The 18347-nt window shown below is 38.8% G+C and overlaps 2 protein-coding genes across 5 annotated transcripts in view; one reads left to right on the forward strand and one right to left on the reverse strand.

The window, feature by feature from the left end:
- LOC141501252 (prolyl endopeptidase-like) overlaps positions 1 to 16716 on the reverse strand; it is a 42324-nt gene extending 25608 nt beyond the window's left edge. For 2 of the 4 annotated variants that reach the window (XM_074205074.1, XM_074205088.1), the window contains exons 1-5: positions 16626 to 16716; positions 15013 to 15511; positions 8244 to 8372; positions 6794 to 6860; positions 6059 to 6262 (exon numbers count right to left, since the gene is read on the reverse strand). In XM_074205074.1, the coding sequence (XP_074061175.1) occupies positions 6059 to 6262; positions 6794 to 6860; positions 8244 to 8372; positions 15013 to 15228 (616 nt within the window). In that variant the 5' untranslated portion in view covers positions 15229 to 15511; positions 16626 to 16716. Of the gene's footprint in view, positions 1 to 6058; positions 6263 to 6793; positions 6861 to 8243; positions 8373 to 10832; positions 10885 to 15012; positions 15512 to 16625 lie in introns of those variants that run through there. The other 2 variants (XM_074205066.1, XM_074205081.1) reach the window with 2 other exon arrangements.
- The window catches only part of LOC141513312 (uncharacterized), a 64770-nt gene continuing 63138 nt past the window's right edge, over positions 16716 to 18347 (forward strand). Inside the window, exon 1 of the mRNA XM_074223049.1 lies at positions 16716 to 17237. Coding sequence (XP_074079150.1) covers positions 16716 to 17237 — 522 coding nt within the window. The remainder of the gene's footprint in view (positions 17238 to 18347) is intronic.

Below are 18347 nucleotides of genomic sequence, written 5' to 3' on the forward strand. Positions count from 1 at the left end.
CAAACCTTGCTTTCAAAAGTCATATTTGAATCCTAGCTTATCTTTGCCCCCTATTTAGGTTAAACGTCCCCACTTCCTTTCATTGGTCCTTAGGGGGCATGAACTTAAGGTCCTTCACTATTCTGGTTACTCTCCTGTAGACTCCCATTTATCTCCTTAAAAATAGTATCCAGATCTGAATATATTCTACAGTGCAGAAAAGACTATCTCATCATGATGTTTGGATGCTATGTCTTTCAATATACCCCAATATCATATTACCCATAACTCATATAAAACTGTTGACTCAAATTAAACTTGGTAGGCCACAAAAACTTCCAGTTATAATTTTTTAAAATTATTTTTAAAAATTATGAATTTAACTATAACAAAAAGATTATTTCTTTATAAAAATATAAATCTGTTACTTGCTTTAAAAAGGGTGTAATAAATACAACATATTACTTTCAAAGCTATATTACTCATCTGTGATTCCTTCTGAACTTCTTTTTATTCTCTTGTGCATTTAAAAATGATTAAATGACTATCTTTTCTTTATTACATTCTGTTTTTTGGGGGGGAGGGACAACCTTATTGATAGCTCCCTTTCCCCTGTTATCCTGGCTACCTCCTCCCCCAAAAATATAGTACTCAGAACAAAATAATCACTATCAAGTGAAACAAATCTACAAATTTTCCATGAACAAAAATTTGTGCTTAATTCTGTATGTTGAGTCCATTAACCCTCTGTCAGGACTTAGACAGCATGCTTTCTCATCAGTCCTCTGAAGTCATGTTGGCCATTGCAGTGATAAGATTGCTTAAATTTTTAAAACTCATTTTTCTTTACAATATAGTTGTTAATCATACAGTCTTCCTGCATATATTTACTTCTGCATCAGTTCATATAAGTCTCCCCAAGTTTCTCCGAAACCATTCATCTTTAACACATAACATTCCATTATATTTTTAAGCATCATTATTGATTGGGCACCCTCTTTTGTTTCCATTTCTTTGCTAGCACTTAGTACAACATCTGGCATATAGTTAACACTTAATAAATGGGAGCTGCTGTAAGTATTTTTGTATAGATAGGTCCTTTCCCTTTCTTTTATCTCTTTGCTCTATTGGTTTAATAGCGATATCACTGGAATGGGCCTCGGGACATTCTTCTGAGTCTGTCTAATGGTGCTTCCTTAAGTCTGTATTTGTAGCTTATTTTTTGAGTTCAAGTCTAAGACTTGGTGACTTAACCTAAGATTCCTGGGTCATGACATCCCCTGGCAACTAAACTTTGTTTTATTTGTTTTATCTCCCAGTTACAATGTGTTCCTTCCAGGTAGGACCTGTCTCACCTTTTCAATTTTTGTCTCCTTTGCTCGTCATGAAGCATAGCACACAGTAAGTTTTGAATAAATGCTTTTTAATTCATTTATTTGACAAAAATATTAAATATAAAAAGAAAGTTCAGAACTCTGGAACAGTCATGGATTATAGATTTACAGTTGGAAGGAAACTTAGAAGTTATCTAGTCCATGCTTCTCATTTCTACAGATGAGGAAACTGAGTCCCCAGGGCTTATAGTGACTTCCCACTAAGTACCACATGTAGAAGTCTTAGAGACTGATCTCAAATTCAGTTTCCAATGTACCACACTACTTCTATGCTAAGTTGACATCATGTCACTAAAGACTAATCTGAAATCACTCAAATCAGTTTGTCATATTACAAATTTGTCATATTATAAACAGATTACTTACTGTCTTTTCCATAATTCCCCATCTTTTCCTCGAGAATCACAAGATTTTATCAAATGCATTACTAATAGCTAGGGAAATTATATCTATTGCATTTCCCTGATTTATAATTGTAGGAACCCTGTCAAAGAAAAAACGTTAATGTGGAATGACCTTTTTTTTTAAGGTTTTTAGCAAGGCAATGGGGTTAAGTGGCTTGCCCAAGGTCACACAGCTAGGTAATTATTAAGTGTCTGAGGCCAGATTTGAACTCAGGAACTTCTGACTCCAGGGCCGGTGCTCTATCCACTGTGCCACCTAGCCACCCCCTGGAACGACCTATTCTTTTTAAATATTTTTTTTATTTTGAGTTTTACAATTTTTCCCCTAATCTTACTTCCCCCCCTCCACAGAAGGCAATTTGCCAGTCTTTACATTGTTTCCATGGTATACATTGATCCAAATTGAATGTGATGAGAGAGAAATCATATCCTTAAAAAAAAAGTATAAGAGATAGCAAGATCAGACAATAAGATATCAGTTTTTCCCCCCTAAATTAAAGTTAATAGTCCTTGGTCTTTGTTCAAACTCCACTATTCTTTCTCTGGATACAGATGGCATTTTCATTGCAGACAGCCCCAAATTGTCCCTGATTGTTGCACTGATGGAATTAGCAAGTCCATCAAGGTTGATCATCACCCCCATGTTGCTGTTAGGGTGTACTGTGTTTTTCTGGTTCTGCTCATCTTGCTCTGCATCAGTTCATGCAAATCCCTCCAGGCTTCCCTGAATTCCCATCCCTCCTGGTTTCTAACAAACAGAACAATAGTATTCAATGACATACATATGCCACAGTTTGCTAAGTCATTCCCCAATTGAAGGACATTTAATAATTTCCAATTCTTTGGCACTACAAACAGGGCTGCTATGAATATTGTTGTATAAGTGATGTCCCTACCCTTTTTGGAATGACCTATTCTTGATGAAGCCATGCTAGTGCTTTTACCTTTCTGCCTCCTTAGATTGCATTCTTCAAAAAAGAGAGGTCTATCCTTTTATAATCCCTGTGATAACACTCTAGTTTTCCATGGTCTTTCTTTTTTAAAAAAAAATTGATATCTTTCCTCATGAACTTCACATCTTTCTTCTTCTTTATCCCTTTTAAACATTAAAAGGGGAAAAATAATTCTGTATAAGTAAAACAACCCCCCCAAATATGGGCAGTATGAAAACTGTATCAAACCCATAGACAGTCCCCTTCACCCCTACACAAAAGGGAAAGAGATTCATTTTGTTCATCTCTTCTTCAAGGGACAAGCTTGGTCATTATAAGTACTATCTTTTTGTCTTCTTTACATTGTTTTAGATATTATGTAAATCATTTTCCTCTTTCTGCTTAATTTAGTTCATGTAAATCTTCCTATGTTTCTCTAACTTCTTCAAAGTAATAATTTCTTATACTGTAACAACTTTACAATACACCTCATATAGCACAATTTCTCCAGGTTCTGCCTAATCAATACTACAAAAAAACACTGCTCTCAAAATTTTGGTGTAGATGGACCCTTTCTTTCCATCTTTGACATCCTTAGAGTATATTGCCAGCAGTGCAACCACTGAGACAAAGGTTATAGATGTTTTATTAACTTTTTTTAATTTTCCAGAATTGTTGGACCAGTTCATAGCTCCATCAAAGTGTGCTGTCTTTCCGCAGTTCTTTCTCTATAATCTTTTAAAGATATCAGATAGTGACTCAGCAATCATATTAGCCATTTCTTTCAGTATCTGAGGTTACAATTCATTGGGTCAGGTGATTTGAACACATCAAAGACATACAGAAGCTCTTTTTTTCTTTTTGTTTACTTCCTATAAGCCATCTTTGTTGTCTTTTTTCAGTCCAAAGATCATTCTTTTTGGCAGAGAAATAGAAACAAAAGATTTGAGCAGCTCTGTTTTTATTTCCATTATTGTTGTCAGTTATTGTTGTGATCCATTCCTAAATAAAGTCTTATCCAATCTCTGATCATACTCTTTTCTTCAATATGATTAACAAAAAAAACCCCTTCCTTTTGGTGTCATTTTTAGCTTTCCTCACCAATCTCAGCTTCCTTCTGAGTGTCAACAGACTAACATAGGAGTCTTTACAGGACTCTGTCTTGCTTTTGTATTCAACTTATGGAACATGACTTCATTCACTGTCTTTTGTCTTTTAAAAGCTCAGTGGTTTGATGAGCTCCCTGTGCATCTAAATTGGTCTCTTCAGACAACTCCCTCTTTTATCCCTTCATCAGAATTTCACCATGTGATTTCAAGGTTTCATTCTTGAGTACTCTGCATCCTTCCTGGGACACCTTACCCTTTAGAACTGTAGTGCATGGATGAGAGTTTCTTCTGACCCTTATAAGACCCATTCTCTCCAAATCTAGGGGACCTACCAGACTTTGGCAATTTTCTTCTGTCTCACAAATTCTAAGAGGAAATGGTAACTTCTCCCTAGGGTTCAGTTTATTTCTATCAGATCCAGAATAGAATACCCCCTTGATGGTTCTTCCACATTTTAAAGAATTAGAGTTCCTTAGAAAAAGTGTGATGATGCCCAGGTAGAAGAATTCAAAGAGGACAAAGAGCTGGTTGCTGGGGTCATCCCTGAGCAATTCCTCTAACATCTCCTTGGCCTGAATTCTCATTCTGCTCTCCTTGATGATCTCAACAGAGAAATGGTTTACCTGAAAACCCTTGTTTCAGGGAGCACACATACATGTATATGCAAAAATGAGATTATACAGAGCTTGCACCAGGAGAAGGGAAACCAAGTTTCCAAACCACTCCCATAATTGTATTAGCTTATTGCACTGGATTTGATTAATTTAGAGAATATGCACAGAAACAAAATAAAACACAACAAAATCTCTTAATGACTGCTCCTAAAGCACAGTATTGCCTACTTGCTTCCTGGAGCAAGTTTTACTGACACTCTATGTGTCATAATAATTTAATGGTTCTCTTCTTCCTTGCCCTGCTTGAATCAGATGCCATTTTCTCTGTAATGTCTTCCTTCATCTTTCTAGTTGATAGAAGTTTTTCCTTTCTCAAATTACCATACATTTATCTACATATATGTAATTTCCAGGAGAAAAAAGTGCTCTTTGAGAGAAGTAATTCTTCTTTCTTTTAGATTTTGTAGCCCCAGCCTGTGGTACAGTGCCTTACATACAGCAAATCCTTAAAATCTATATATTGATTTGAATTGCCTGTTACTGATCCCATTTCTTCTTCTCTGAACTAGAGCAATGGCCTAATGAGTCAACCCATCCTACATTCTGCTGTCAGATCAGATTTCCTAAAGTATAGCTTTGATCATATAATTCTCTTGCTTTAAAACATCCAGTCACTCTCCAGACTTCTTAGTCTGGCAATTAAGACTCCTTCCAAGCAGGAGTTAGGTGGAGCAGTGGATAGAGCACCAGCCCTGTAGTTAAGAGGAGGTGAACTCAAATCTGACCTCAAGACACTTAACATTTACTAGCTATGTGACCTTGATTTAGTCACTGAACTGCACCTGCTTGCCTTGGCAAAAAAAAAAAAAAAAAGGACTCCTTCCACAATCTGATCTCAAACTACCTTTTCAACCTATTTCCTAATACTCCAATTTATGTATTCCAAGATCCAGTTAAAAGAAACTGCTCACAATCCCCTAAATTCCATTTACTATACTTTATGTTTAAGTCAAAGGTGCTGGATCCTTCTTTCCCAGCTCCATTTGTTCAATTCTTATCAATCCTCTAAGGCAGGGCCGTCCAAAATGTAACCTGCTGCAGCCTGCAGTGTGATTTTATGCAGACCCTTGTGGGTTTACTAAATGCTTTAATAAATGAACCCAAGCTACTACAGAGTTCTCACTAAAATGGAAAATCAAAATTATACTGTCTATTGTTTCAATAAAAACTTTTAAAAGTAAGGTTGGACAGCCCTGCTCTAAGGTCTAACCCAAATGCCACTTCTTCCTTGAAGCCTGCTGAGTCTCTTTGGGCAAGGAAGTCCACTCCTAGTCAGCACTAATCCTCCTCTTCTCTGAACTTTGTCCACTTTTATTATGCTTTTACTTCCTACCTTCTAGTATAATTATTTGTGACGCTATTTTGTGTATATATCGTATTTTCCCATATTAGTCCGTAAGGTTCATAACAGCAGAGCCTATTGTTATTATACTTTACTCCTGCAGAATCTATCACAATGTCTTGTACACCTTAGATAGGCAATACGTATTTGTCCAGCGAATGAATTCTGCCCTTACCCGTTTTGATGCTGCCTTTAAGGAGAGAACATGTCTGTTAGCGGCTTACCAAAACTGAACACATTGGGAATGAAGTCCTCCACTTCTGGATATTTGCCAAGCTTAACAATTACACATGTAGACTCTTCAGAATCTGAGGTTTTTATGCTGGCTGCCATGTACTCCTCCCCAGGAGAAATCCTGATACGTTCAACAAAGGCATTATATAATGAAAGCTCTTCCAAACAGAGTAAAACTTCACAATTATTCAAATCTAGTAAATAAAGAAAAATACAAATCACACACCAGATACTAAATGTTATATTTTATTTCAAAGAGGAATTTCATGTATTTGAATCATAAGGAAAAATATGTTTCTGAAAGCAAATATATTCTGTTTCTCATCAGAAATTGATGGCATGTGATTTATGTTTAATTTAGGATGAGAATATATAACATTACTCATTTAGGGATAAGGCCATAAATTTATATTTGTATAATCACAAAAATAATACACATTAATTTAAAAAAAGATTCTGTTTGTCATCTATCTTTTGGCTAGTCTACTCTGGCTAGCATACATTTGTTGTTAATACTACTAGAGCCAAATTTATATATTAAAATAGACAGTAAAATACACACACTTAAAATTAAGTAATTTAAAAAAGACAACAATGTAGAGCCCATTTTACCCATGTTTCTACTCTATTTCTACCATTGTATTACATTTCATCAATGATCATTTTTGTTTCCCAACAAAGATCTGAAAAATTAAAACATGTAAAAAAGGAAAAAATAAGTTTACCATCTCCAAGTTTTAAACGAAGTATGCAACCATCTTCTTCATAGTAAATAAAATCACCAAATCTAATCTGAGAAATGGAAAAAAGTATTGCTATAAAAAGTGAAAAATTGATTCAATTTGTAAGTATGTCCTTTTATTGATCTCTGATAAGATGAACAATTCAATATGTAGGATGATACTGCAAACAGATTTCACTAAAGAAAAGAGATCCACAAATGTCGAAGTATAAGAACATATGCTAAGTAAAGAACAAAACACGACATATCATTTTTTTTATTACTTCTGCATATTTATCTGTGAGCTTCATATACCAGTTTGTATTTTATAATTACAAAGCACTTTTCTCACAACAACCCTGTGTGGCTGTCACTTTCATTACCCATTTTTTTTTTTTTTACCAATGAGGCTACTGAGTCTTAACAAGATCTAAGATAGCAGAGCTGAGACTCAAAGCTATTTTTCCTGATTTCAGTTCAAAGTTCCTTCTACTATATTATGGTGAAGGTTAGTGTCGGAGATTCAATGAAATTCATTAAATTCAAATTTCATTTTATGAGAAACTCCAAATCTAGAAATATTGCATTACTGTAAAATACAAAAAAATTTCCCAGTTACAAAGAACTTATATTAAAGAAAAAATTCTCTAAATTCTAAGAAGCAGTTCTCTTATTTCTGCAAGGAGCTGCAGCTCTTTAAATTTTATGCTGGTTTACTGAGTCTTCCTAGAGAACTTTTCATCCTCTCACCACTGATTGTCAAGGGAATACTGGAAAGGAGAGATCGATTGTTACAAGCAACTAGATTGTACCCCAGTGCTTGAAAGTATAGCCCCAAAACAATTTTTTAAGATATATACAGATAATATCTTATTGAAATTGTGCTTCATGTGATTGTTATTAGCTATGGCACTCAAGATGACAATGATACGATTTAGTTTTTTAAGCTAGATAGTCAGAATGTATTTTAAGTGTGTTTCCCTTTGTGCAATGCTTTTAAACAAAGCTACTAAAGATTCTTTTTAAGACAGAAACATCACAAAGCAGTTTAAGTGATGTTAATTTTATTTTAATTGCACTTTTGCTATGAATTAACATGGTTACTACAGTCTAGTAGTACTACTTTAAAAAATCAGAGCTCAAGTTTGGATAATAGTTAAACATGATAATTTTTTTAATGAAACTAACTCTAAACAGAGAACTATTTTCACACTTAGAAACTTTCTGAGCTTCGTTTCGGTTTAATCTTTAGCATTTAAAAACATCACACTATACTCATTTTAAGTATTGCAATGAATATCCTTTGGCTCAAAAAAACCAAAACACTGACCTGCAAATGTAATTGATTACTAGTAGTACAAAGCATCATTAATTACTGAAAATACATTTGCTTCTTGCTTAGGATGTTGGAGATTATTTTTTTTAAGGAGGGAAATAAATGATTTCTTACTGACCTCTAAATTGTCCAAAGTGAACGGGTATTTGTCATAGAATGCTTCTATTTTCTTCTTGAATCTTTCCATTGAATCTGTGTAATTTATTAAAAGGGATTTTGTGTTCTCTTGTTCAGTATTCAGAAGGTCCTGTAATAAATATTTTACTAGAGCAGTCAAATTATTTTTAACTAGTAAAATTGTCTACTTTGTAAAGAAAAATCCTTTGTATCCTTTTCATGCAAGTTTTACAATGCCAGGAACACCTAATGAAGTAATAAGTAGTTGGAGGGTTCTTGAAAGGCTTTCCTAAGTCCACCCCGCTCTGATTCCTCCCACCCCTCCACCCCCCCAAGAAAATCCTCCTTCCACAGTCCTGTGCTGAGAAATCTCATTTTAAAATCCAAACAAAAAGGATGCACAGGACACTACAACTCGAATACTGCTGTGCTCTTTTACATCAATAATTCCAAAGGACGAGGAGCGCAGAAGTGTCGCTAAGACCCGTACTGCGCTTAAGAGAGTGTGCAGAAACACCATGGGCAACGTTTTACAGGAGATTAAGCAGAAAAAGAAATCCCATGTATTTTACATATTTAACACTCAGTCAGGGGTGGGATAGTAGAGAAAAAGAGAGCTAGAAACATCTATTGAGTTTTTACAAATACTGAAGTATGAAAGGGGAAGCACTGCGGGGAGGGAGAGGAGGACACTTTATCTTTACTAATAAAAGCTCACCATCATTTTCCTCACAATAAAACTGTTATAACATAAGAAGTCTGCCCTTCCCCACCTCCTCATCAGCAATAATTTGCTTCCCTTGTTGGGATAAGCAGCAGCCAAAGGCAGAACAGTTTATCTGCTCAAAAGGTGAATTACTGCCTGGCAAAATGGAGCATCCCCTTTATTTTCATTTAAAAAAATGCATTCCCCATATGTAAGGAAAAATCAATGAAATAATGGAAGAATTAAAGAAAATTAGCAGAGACACAAATGAAAGCTTAATAAGTGCCTACTGAGAATCTGCCCATGAACGTACTTAGAGGAGATAGAAATAGCTCATAAATAAAAAAAAATTTGAGTTGACCTCTAGAGCTACATAAATGAACATATATGTCATTTCGGTCCTAGATAAGGGGGAAAAAAATCTAAACTGCCTAGGGAATAATGAGTCTGACAGTTTAACATCTCTATTACACCTCCTTAGGAATGGTTACCCCTCAGTAGAAGAAACCAATCTAGTCAAGCTTTCCAATATGGGTCTTTGCTAAAGAAGACAATTACAATGCCAAAGTTGTCATTCATCCTTCAATAATTAACCCAACAACCCACAAATCTTCAACTGAATCACTAGTGCACACATATCTTAGTACGCATGCTACAAAAATTATAAGCTAAAAATACAGTTTTTGTACGTGATGAGTTTACAGTCTAAAAGCTACCAAGATGCAATATGACAAGACACATAGAAAAAAAATCAATGTTTCTGGTTTCCCACATCTTATTTTTTAAATGTAACTAACTTTTTATTTAACATTTTTGGTAGAAATTTAGATTTTGGTTGAATTCAATCAATACCACATCAGAATCAAGACTGAGGTAGAAAATTATAGAGTTAGATCCAAAGTTCTTACTTCTAGTAGAAATTGTACTTGTCTGGGATTCCTGGCTTAAAGGACAAGATAAAGGGAAGAAATTGAGACAAAATTATTTTCTAAACAAAAGCAAACTAGATTTAAAGTTCTGTAGTCCTCTAATTTACTGATTTATTTTAATTACCTAAACAATTAAATAATTTTTATTAAATGGTTACTTAAAAGGTCTGCCCAGTATACTGCAAACAGTATAAAGCCATTTTCTAATCAACTGCCATCAGAATTTCTATAGAAGTCAGAGTTTATTTTGAAGGAGAAGAAAGTGAAAACATCTATTTTTGCTAAGATACTTAAAATAATTGTCTATATTCACCAAGATACTTAATAGGCTTAGAAATACATAAAATATAAAAAATAATGAGAGGTTGACTAGAAGAATATTGGTAAATTATGCTGTTAACTGTAAAATTAGATATGATTTAAGGTGAAAAGTAGATCCACAGGCCACAAGAGGGGGGTCTTTAAGGGAAATGGATTTTGTTACACACGAACACAAATCTGATCACGATTAGAACCCTGCACAGATCATGAAGGGTATGTAGTTGGGGAAATGTTTTACCATGATTTAATTTATATTTGCCTGCCTAACTTTTCCTATAGCATTAATCAGCTGAACAAAGCCAAATTCTCTCGATTTTCCTCCAATCTTTGATGACTCTGCATTCTTCTCTTGCCCCTTAAAACTTGATATTTCTTTAAATTATATTTTTTTGATTAGGACTCTTTTTTCATACTTATTTTCACATACCTTCATGCTCATACGTTTTTCAATGGTTTCAGTCACTGTCTCTATAGGCAACCCTCAATCCTTTCCAAGATTCCTGTCCGACATTATTGAATCTCTACCAGATTTCTTAAGAAAATAACTGACCGGGGTGGCTAGGTGGCATAGTGGATAAAGCACGGGCCCTGGAGTACCTGGGTTCAAATCCAGTCTCAAACACTTAATAATTACCTAGCTGTGTGGTCTTGGGCAATCCACTTAACCCCATTTGCCTTACAAAAACCTAAAAAAAAAAAAAAAAAAAAAGAAAGAAAATGACTGACCCTCAAGTTTAACAGGTTGAAGACTGAATCTTTAATGCTTTATAACTCCCCCTCCCCCAAAATCTATTCTTTCCCCTAACTTCTCTATTTCTGTTGATGGCACTATAACCTTCTAGCCACCCACACATATCCTGGGATTATAAATTATCCCTTCCAAAGGAATTTTGGGAGAGTTGTATGGAAGCTGTAGGTGACATCAAAGGCCAATAGTTGACACAAAAGTTTAGAAACTTAGAAATGCATAAAATATATGAATAGTGTTATATAATAAAGCATATGACTAAATATTTAATCTAAATTTTACAATAAGTTACTGTAAATACCCCATAAAAGAAAAAAATTCAGATTTCTTCTGTGATACAAAGGGAGGGTCAAAAATCTTAATGTGGATTTTCCAGGTGGGAATGAGTGCCATACCTATAACCCCTGCTATGTGGAGGGTAATGGGGTAAAAACTTGTTTCCTATGACTACTTTCTCAGTCTCCTTTACTGTATCTATGTTATGCTCATTGAGAAGGTGGCCTTCTCCCTTCTTTTCCCACTCCCCACCCCCAAAACTGTTTTGGGCCCACTTCTCTTTTTATTCTGTACTATCTCAAATGGTGATCTCATCAACTCCTAAGAGTTAAACTATCATCTCTATATAGATGAATATATCCAGTTCTGCTATTTCTACTGAGCTCTAGGGCTATATCACCAACTGTTTATTAGACATCTTGAGTTGGATTTCCTTCCCAGTCACCAAGTTCACAATCATGGTGACATTCTCAACTCATTTCTCTCACTTTGAAAAAATTCTAATCCATAGTCAAATCTTGCCATTCTACTTTTCACAACATCTCTCCACTCACAGTCATTAACATAGTTCAGGCCCTCAATACATCTTTGGTCTGTAAGAACTTTCTAATTGATTTTCCCTTCTAATCTCATCCTCCACTCAACTGCCAGTGATTTTCCTCAAGCCTAGAAATGCTTCTATCTTCCCTTTCCTACTCTCATTCAGTAGATTTCAGCAACCCCCCTATATCTCCAGGAACAAATATAAAGTAATCTGTTTGGCATTTAAAGTTTTCCATAACTTAGTCTTTTCCTACCTTATTTACTCTCCTTATACAGTCTACAATCTAGTTTAATTGGCCTATTTGCCTTACCTTATATAGGACAATCTATGTATTCTCTCTATGGCTGCCTTCCATGCCTGGAATGCTCTTTTCTCAATTTAACTTGCCTGATTTTCTTCAAGATTTAGCCCAAATTTCATCTTTTGTAGGATATCCTTTCCTCTGAGAAAACTACTTTCCATCTGCTCTGTACATATCCTGTATTTACCTATTTGCATGATGTCTCTACCATTAAAAAATAAGGCAGAGTCTATTTTTGCTTTTCTTTTTATCCCAAGCACCCAGCATTGTATTTGTTGACTTTCTTCAGATTCCAACTCCTCCTTTCTTTCTCTTCTTTCATGGACTCACCTTCCTCTCCCAAGTATAAGTAAGCTCTCCTCCCAGGTTTGTCTACCTGGAATTATGTATATCAATCAGCTTTCAATTCTAAGTTCACTATGCTTCTTAGTTCACTTTCCTCTTAGCCTTCCATTCTAATTCAGTCTCTAATCTCTTCTTGCCTAGACAATTAAAATGGACTTCTAATGGCCTCCAGTCTATCTCTACTCCATTTCTTCCTTTAAATCACTGCCTGGGGAGTGGCTAGGTGGTGCAGTGGATAGAGCACCTGCCCTGGAGTCAGGAGTACCTCAGTTCAAAGCTGGCCTCAGTCATTTAATGATTACCTAGCTGTGTGGCCTTGGGCAAACCACTTAACTCCATTTGTCTAGCAAAAACCTAAAAAAACCAAACAAACAAATAATAAATCACTGCTTGGGCAATCTTTCACTAATATAAAACTTTTAGAGGTTCCTCACTGTCTATCAAATTATAAATAATTGATCCTGGCATTCAGGATTCTCTATCCTATAGTTATCTGATATGATCCAGACAAACTGGGATCTTTGTCTCCACTCCTGACCTTTTCCTGTGTCGGTGCTTTTTTTCCTCTCATTACCCTCATAACCTAAACAAAGGTCTAAGTTAGAAGCCTCCTTCCCATATGTTAGGCAATTTGTTTCATGGAAGTATCCAACATTTTCTATCTCATATAGCTGGAGTGATGAAGAGTGAAGCTGTGCAATAGATAAGAAAAACTGTGAAAATGAATGGAATGGTTAGGCCATTTTTACTCCACTTACGGATTTTAACATGGAAAGCTGGTTAAAAATACGAGATAAAGACCCAATTAAATGCATTGTTTTCATATTCCTCATGCCCAACACAAAGAAAGTGCTTAGAAATGCTTGTTGACTGATTCCACTTCATTAAAGTTAGCAAGGCAGAAAAAACATGATGGGGGGGTGGGGGTGGGCAGGAGACCAGGCTTCTAAGTCCTTGCTCTGCTATTAACTGGGTGACTTTGGGCAAATTCCTTAACTTCTGTGGGTCTCACATTTCTCACTTGTTTTTTTTTTAAAAGCAAAGTGTTTTTTTTTTTAAAGCTGATCTCTATGGTCCCTTCAAGCTTGAAAAATACTATAATATTATTAAATATTTATTGAGTGTGTATATATATTTATGTATATATATGCATGTGCATATATATATATCTATATATTGTAGGATATCCTCTATATATCTATATTGATAGATAGATATACATATACATATACACATACTCAAGTTCATGCCATGAGGGAATATAAAAGGTGCAAAACAAATAGTCCTTATCATCAAAAAGCTTAAGAGTTTAGAGGAGGAGATAAGACTTAAACATAAAACAAAAGAAAACAAAACAAGTGCTTATTGAGTGGTACTGACTATAAATCCTATAAAGGATCAATGTTTTTAAACCTTAACTACCAAATACAAGTGAATTTTTATAATACATCTCTGATGTTATATAAATTATCATTTTAGTTAATTCTCCACCTCTACATTCCTTTACAAATTTTTCCTATTAAACCTAAATGAGAGCTACTGATGTCTGTGGAAAAATAGGTAAACTAAGTTGTTGGACTGTAATACTTCAATAGAGATTTGGAATTTGGGGTAAGATAGTCCTGGGCTTGTCAGAAAGTTTATATATATAAATAGCCTAAGCAAAGGGACTTCGTAGTAAGAGGTGACTGCTTATCAAACACACTCAACATATATACTTTGAAGAGAACATTAGAGTGAGACTGCAGTTTATTTTCTTTTGCTATCTCCCTTGTATACACCAGATAAAAACTAAGGCCTGGTCTTTAAATCTTTGATTTTGTATTTATATGCATATATATATATATAAAATATAAAATCTTCTCTGGCAATTAATTTCTTGGTATTCTACTATACTATAAAATAGTATATAATAATAAAATATGATTATATGACTCAATAAATCTTTACTAAATAACAGTAACAATTCACATTTAAGTTTCACAATTTTTTTTCTTTTTTTTTGCAAGGCAATGGGGTCAAGTGGCTTGCTCAAGGCCACACAGCTACGCAATCATTAAGTGTCTAAGGCCTGATCTGAACTCAGATCCTCCTGACTCCAGGGTTGGTGCTCCATCCACTGCGCCACCTAGCCACCCTATAAAATTCCTTTCTTACAATACTTCTGGGAGGCAAGTAATGCAAGGGTTACTAAATCCAGAATGTGGATGACTTAGAGACCAATGTCTTCTGACTAGGGCTCTTCACTAAACTTTGCTAGTTCTAGTTCTCCCTGATTATACAAAAGTGGAAGACACTATTTCTGTCCTCTTCAGAAACAAAGTCTTCTACATAAAATAGTATATAACTTAAAAGACTAGAGACAGTAAAAGCAGTGAGTAGCAGAGAAAGTAATTAAAAATACTTAACAGTCTAACAGGATCCTCATCATTTTTTTTTCAAGTTGAGTTTCTGGATACATTACTATGTTTTGGGGATTCTTGGTCTGGTACCTTTGAGATTCTGTTATTGACAGATAATGCTACTACAATTCAGCCTATTAAGCCTTTACCTCTTTATCAGAATTTCATTACAAGTAGATTATTACAAATAATTCATACCATATAGGACCATCTCTGGCTTGTGATGTTTCTTCCTGATATCAATTTCTTGTATTTATTTTGCAAACACTTAAAGCTGTGACATTTTCTCATTTTTATCCAAGGGCAGCAATCAATGAAGTGATGGTGAACATGAGGCTGCTTCTGTGTGTATTTTCCAAAGCCAGCAATACTAAACTTCAGAGTTTGGAGGAAGAATTTGGCTTTCTGATGCATGGTGTCAAAATCCTTTTTTTGTTCTGACTTCTGAATTCCCCAGACACGAATGTTATTGCAGTGTAATTCTAGTTCTTAATTCACTTGCTAGAGTACCGTGCCTTCAATGGGTATAGAATAAAATATGTTATCCCAAGCAGGTTCAGAGAGATCTAAAAATGTGTATGTTCATTTTGGAAGGTCAACAACTTCCTGAGGATACACACTTGTTTTTGTTGGATGTGTCTCTTTTCAATTGTCTCAGGATGAAATCACCTAGGAATTATACTGGAACAATTACATCCTATAAAAAAAAATTGAGAAGTTATAAATGATTTTATCTCTGAGATCTTCTAGTATCTAGTTCTTTTACTGAATAAACTGCTTTGAATGCATATGATTTTATATATATTTGGTATCCATAGAGAAGTCAGAGAACTGGTCAATGGGCTTTTTCTCTCAATATATCCTCACAGCTACTAAAATTATCCTAAAGCAAATGGAGTCACTCCCTTGTCTAAAAAAAAAAACCTTCAGTGGTTCTTTCTAGTTCTCTTAATCTGGAGTAATTCTGTACCATCCTGTCTGGTCTTTACTTCTTTTCTCTTTCTCCCCCAAATTTGTCAATATACTTTCCACCTATTATTTATTTAACTGTGGAGAAGCGGTAATTCCTTCCCCTTAACAAAACATAAATTCCTCGTGGGCAGTCATCTTTTTAGAAATTTAATTCAGTATTTATTAAACTTATTACGTACAAGGCAGAGTGACTACAAAGACAAAATAGAAAAATTCCTTCTCATTCCCTAGTGCCTTCTAGTGAATTGGGAATGGGATGACTTCAGTTTGGATCCTGATTTGCCTACGGATCTGTATGACATTAGATAAGTCACAAGTCCACTGAACCTTTTCTTCATCTCCAAAATGGTAAGATTGGGCTGCAGTTATCTCTAAGATCCCTTTCAGGTTCGGAGCCTCGATAGCTTAGAGCACTGATTGAATTGAAACGGGCAACAAGTGATGTTCAAGTTCAGGCCACAACCAACCAATATCCTCTAATGCTTCTTAAAATACAAAAATCTCTATTCCTGACCCTCCTGGCCCCCCACCCCCACAGGCTGGGAGATCTACAGACACAAACCCACTCTCCAAGTTCACGCAGGGCCTCGGGGGATGGTGTGTGCTTTACTGAGGGTTTTCTCACAAGCTTGGGGGTACCCCCAAGGGGGAGCCCCCTCGAATGGCAGCGCTCACAGGAGGACGTGGGGGGCGCTAGGCCCACAGTCCTGCGGTGGACGGATTTAGATTTGGGGGCAAAAACGTGCCTCCAGAAAAAAAAAAAAGGTTGGGTGGGCTCCTGGGGGGCGGCTCCGGCGGTCTTGGGGAGTGGGGGAGGGGCGCTGAGCCCGGGCCCTTACCCGCGGCCGCCTGTGGCGCGGGGTCGGCACTGCCCACCGCTTGGGGCACCCTGAAGCGCCCCGCAACCGCCGGCATACAGTCGGTGCTTAATGAAGGCCGCGGCCCGCGCGTCCGCTGTGGGAGCGGGAAGGAGAGGCCGGGCCCACAGCGGCGGCGCAGGCCCGCTCGATCCAGCGCCGAGCGACAGCGACGCCGCCGGCGCCATCTTTGTTCCGGGCCGGCTCTCGGCCTCTGCCCGCGGTCTCCCCGAAGCAGAGCCGGCGGCGACCCGAGGCGCCGCGCTTCGCCTTGCCCTCACCCAAGATGGCCGCCGTTTCTGCCCGGCAGGGGAGACGGATCGAGCGCCGCGCTGTCGCTCGCGGTTGCCGGGGAGACGCGTTCACCCGGAAGGGCCGCCAGCCCGAGCCGGCTTCGGAGCCCCGGGGCCCGCAGGTCCTGGCAGCGGAGAGGCAGGCAGACAGGTCCTGGCAGGAGCGACGCCGAGGCGTCCCGAGATGGAGCCGCCGGCGCCGGGGGCCGGCCCTGAAGCGGCCCGGCCGCTCGTAGCCGGGGAGCCGGGGGCCGCGCCCCGGGGGGCCCTGGGCGCCGCCAGGTGGAAGCTGCTCCGGCAGGTAAGCCTCGCCCGTGGCCCAGGCTCGCCCCCTTCCCTGGCTCCCTTCGGCGGGGCTCCCGCCACGACCGGCCGCTCGTGGAGCCCCGACACGAGGACTCCGGGGTGCAGCCGGGCCCCGGCTCCTCCTCGCCTCCCCACTCCGCGGCCCCTGGAGCAGCTGCTCGTCCGCCGGAGCGCGCGGCGGGTCGCTGCTGCCGCCCGACGTGTCCTCTCCACGGCCCCGGCCGGGGGCAGCCGGGGGACAAGGAGGACCCGCGTTCGAATCCCGGCCCGGCGGAGCAGGGTCCTCGCTGGGGCCCGCCCGGGCCGGGGCCGGACCGGAAGGCCTTCCGCTGACATCACAGTCTGGCCTGCGCCGGGCTCCCCCTCCAGAGGGCGGGGGGCCGCTTCGGCCCCCAGCACGTGGCGCGGCTGAGGGGGGCGGGGGGAGATGACCGCGGGCTTGCCGAGAGTGGGGGTCCGAGGAGCGGCGGGAGGCGCGGGGGACTGGGGGAGCGGGGCTGGGGCGCCCAGGGCTGTGCCGCGGGCTTGGCGCTGGGGCGGGATACAATGTAGCGGGATACAATGCAGCGGGATACAATGTAGCGGGACACAGGCTTGGGCCTGCCCGCGGGGACTGCGCCCCGCGGCCCGGCGACGCTGAGGGTCCGCATTTGACCCTGCGGTCTGCCCCCTGCCCTTGTGGCAGCTCCTAAGCCGGGTGGAAGAGCCCTCCACTTCCACCGGGGACAATCCACCCGAGTTTTGTTGCTCATAAATGTTTCCCGAGGCCCCGGGCCGGGACCACCCTGCTTGAAGTAGTCTTTGCTACTTTGTATCATTTCCTGTCTGACAACCCGGCCTCCTTTTTTTTTTTTTTAGTTTTTTTTAAGGCAATGGTGTTAAGTGGCTTGCCCAAGACCACACAGCTAGGTCATTATTAAGTGTCTGAGCTCGGATCTGAACTCAGGTCCTCCTGACTCCAGGGCAGGTGCTCTCTATCCACTGCAACACCTAGCTGCCCCACAACCTGGCCTTCTGAGGACACTCTGAACTCATAAGGGCCCTCCTTTGCTCGAGGAAGTGGATCCAAGTGTTCCGCTCCAAGTGTAGCCTGTAGTTGTCATAA

Source organism: Macrotis lagotis, chromosome 1, assembly GCF_037893015.1.
Source record: "Macrotis lagotis isolate mMagLag1 chromosome 1, bilby.v1.9.chrom.fasta, whole genome shotgun sequence".
In the NCBI taxonomy this organism is placed as follows: domain Eukaryota; kingdom Metazoa; phylum Chordata; class Mammalia; order Peramelemorphia; family Peramelidae; genus Macrotis; species Macrotis lagotis.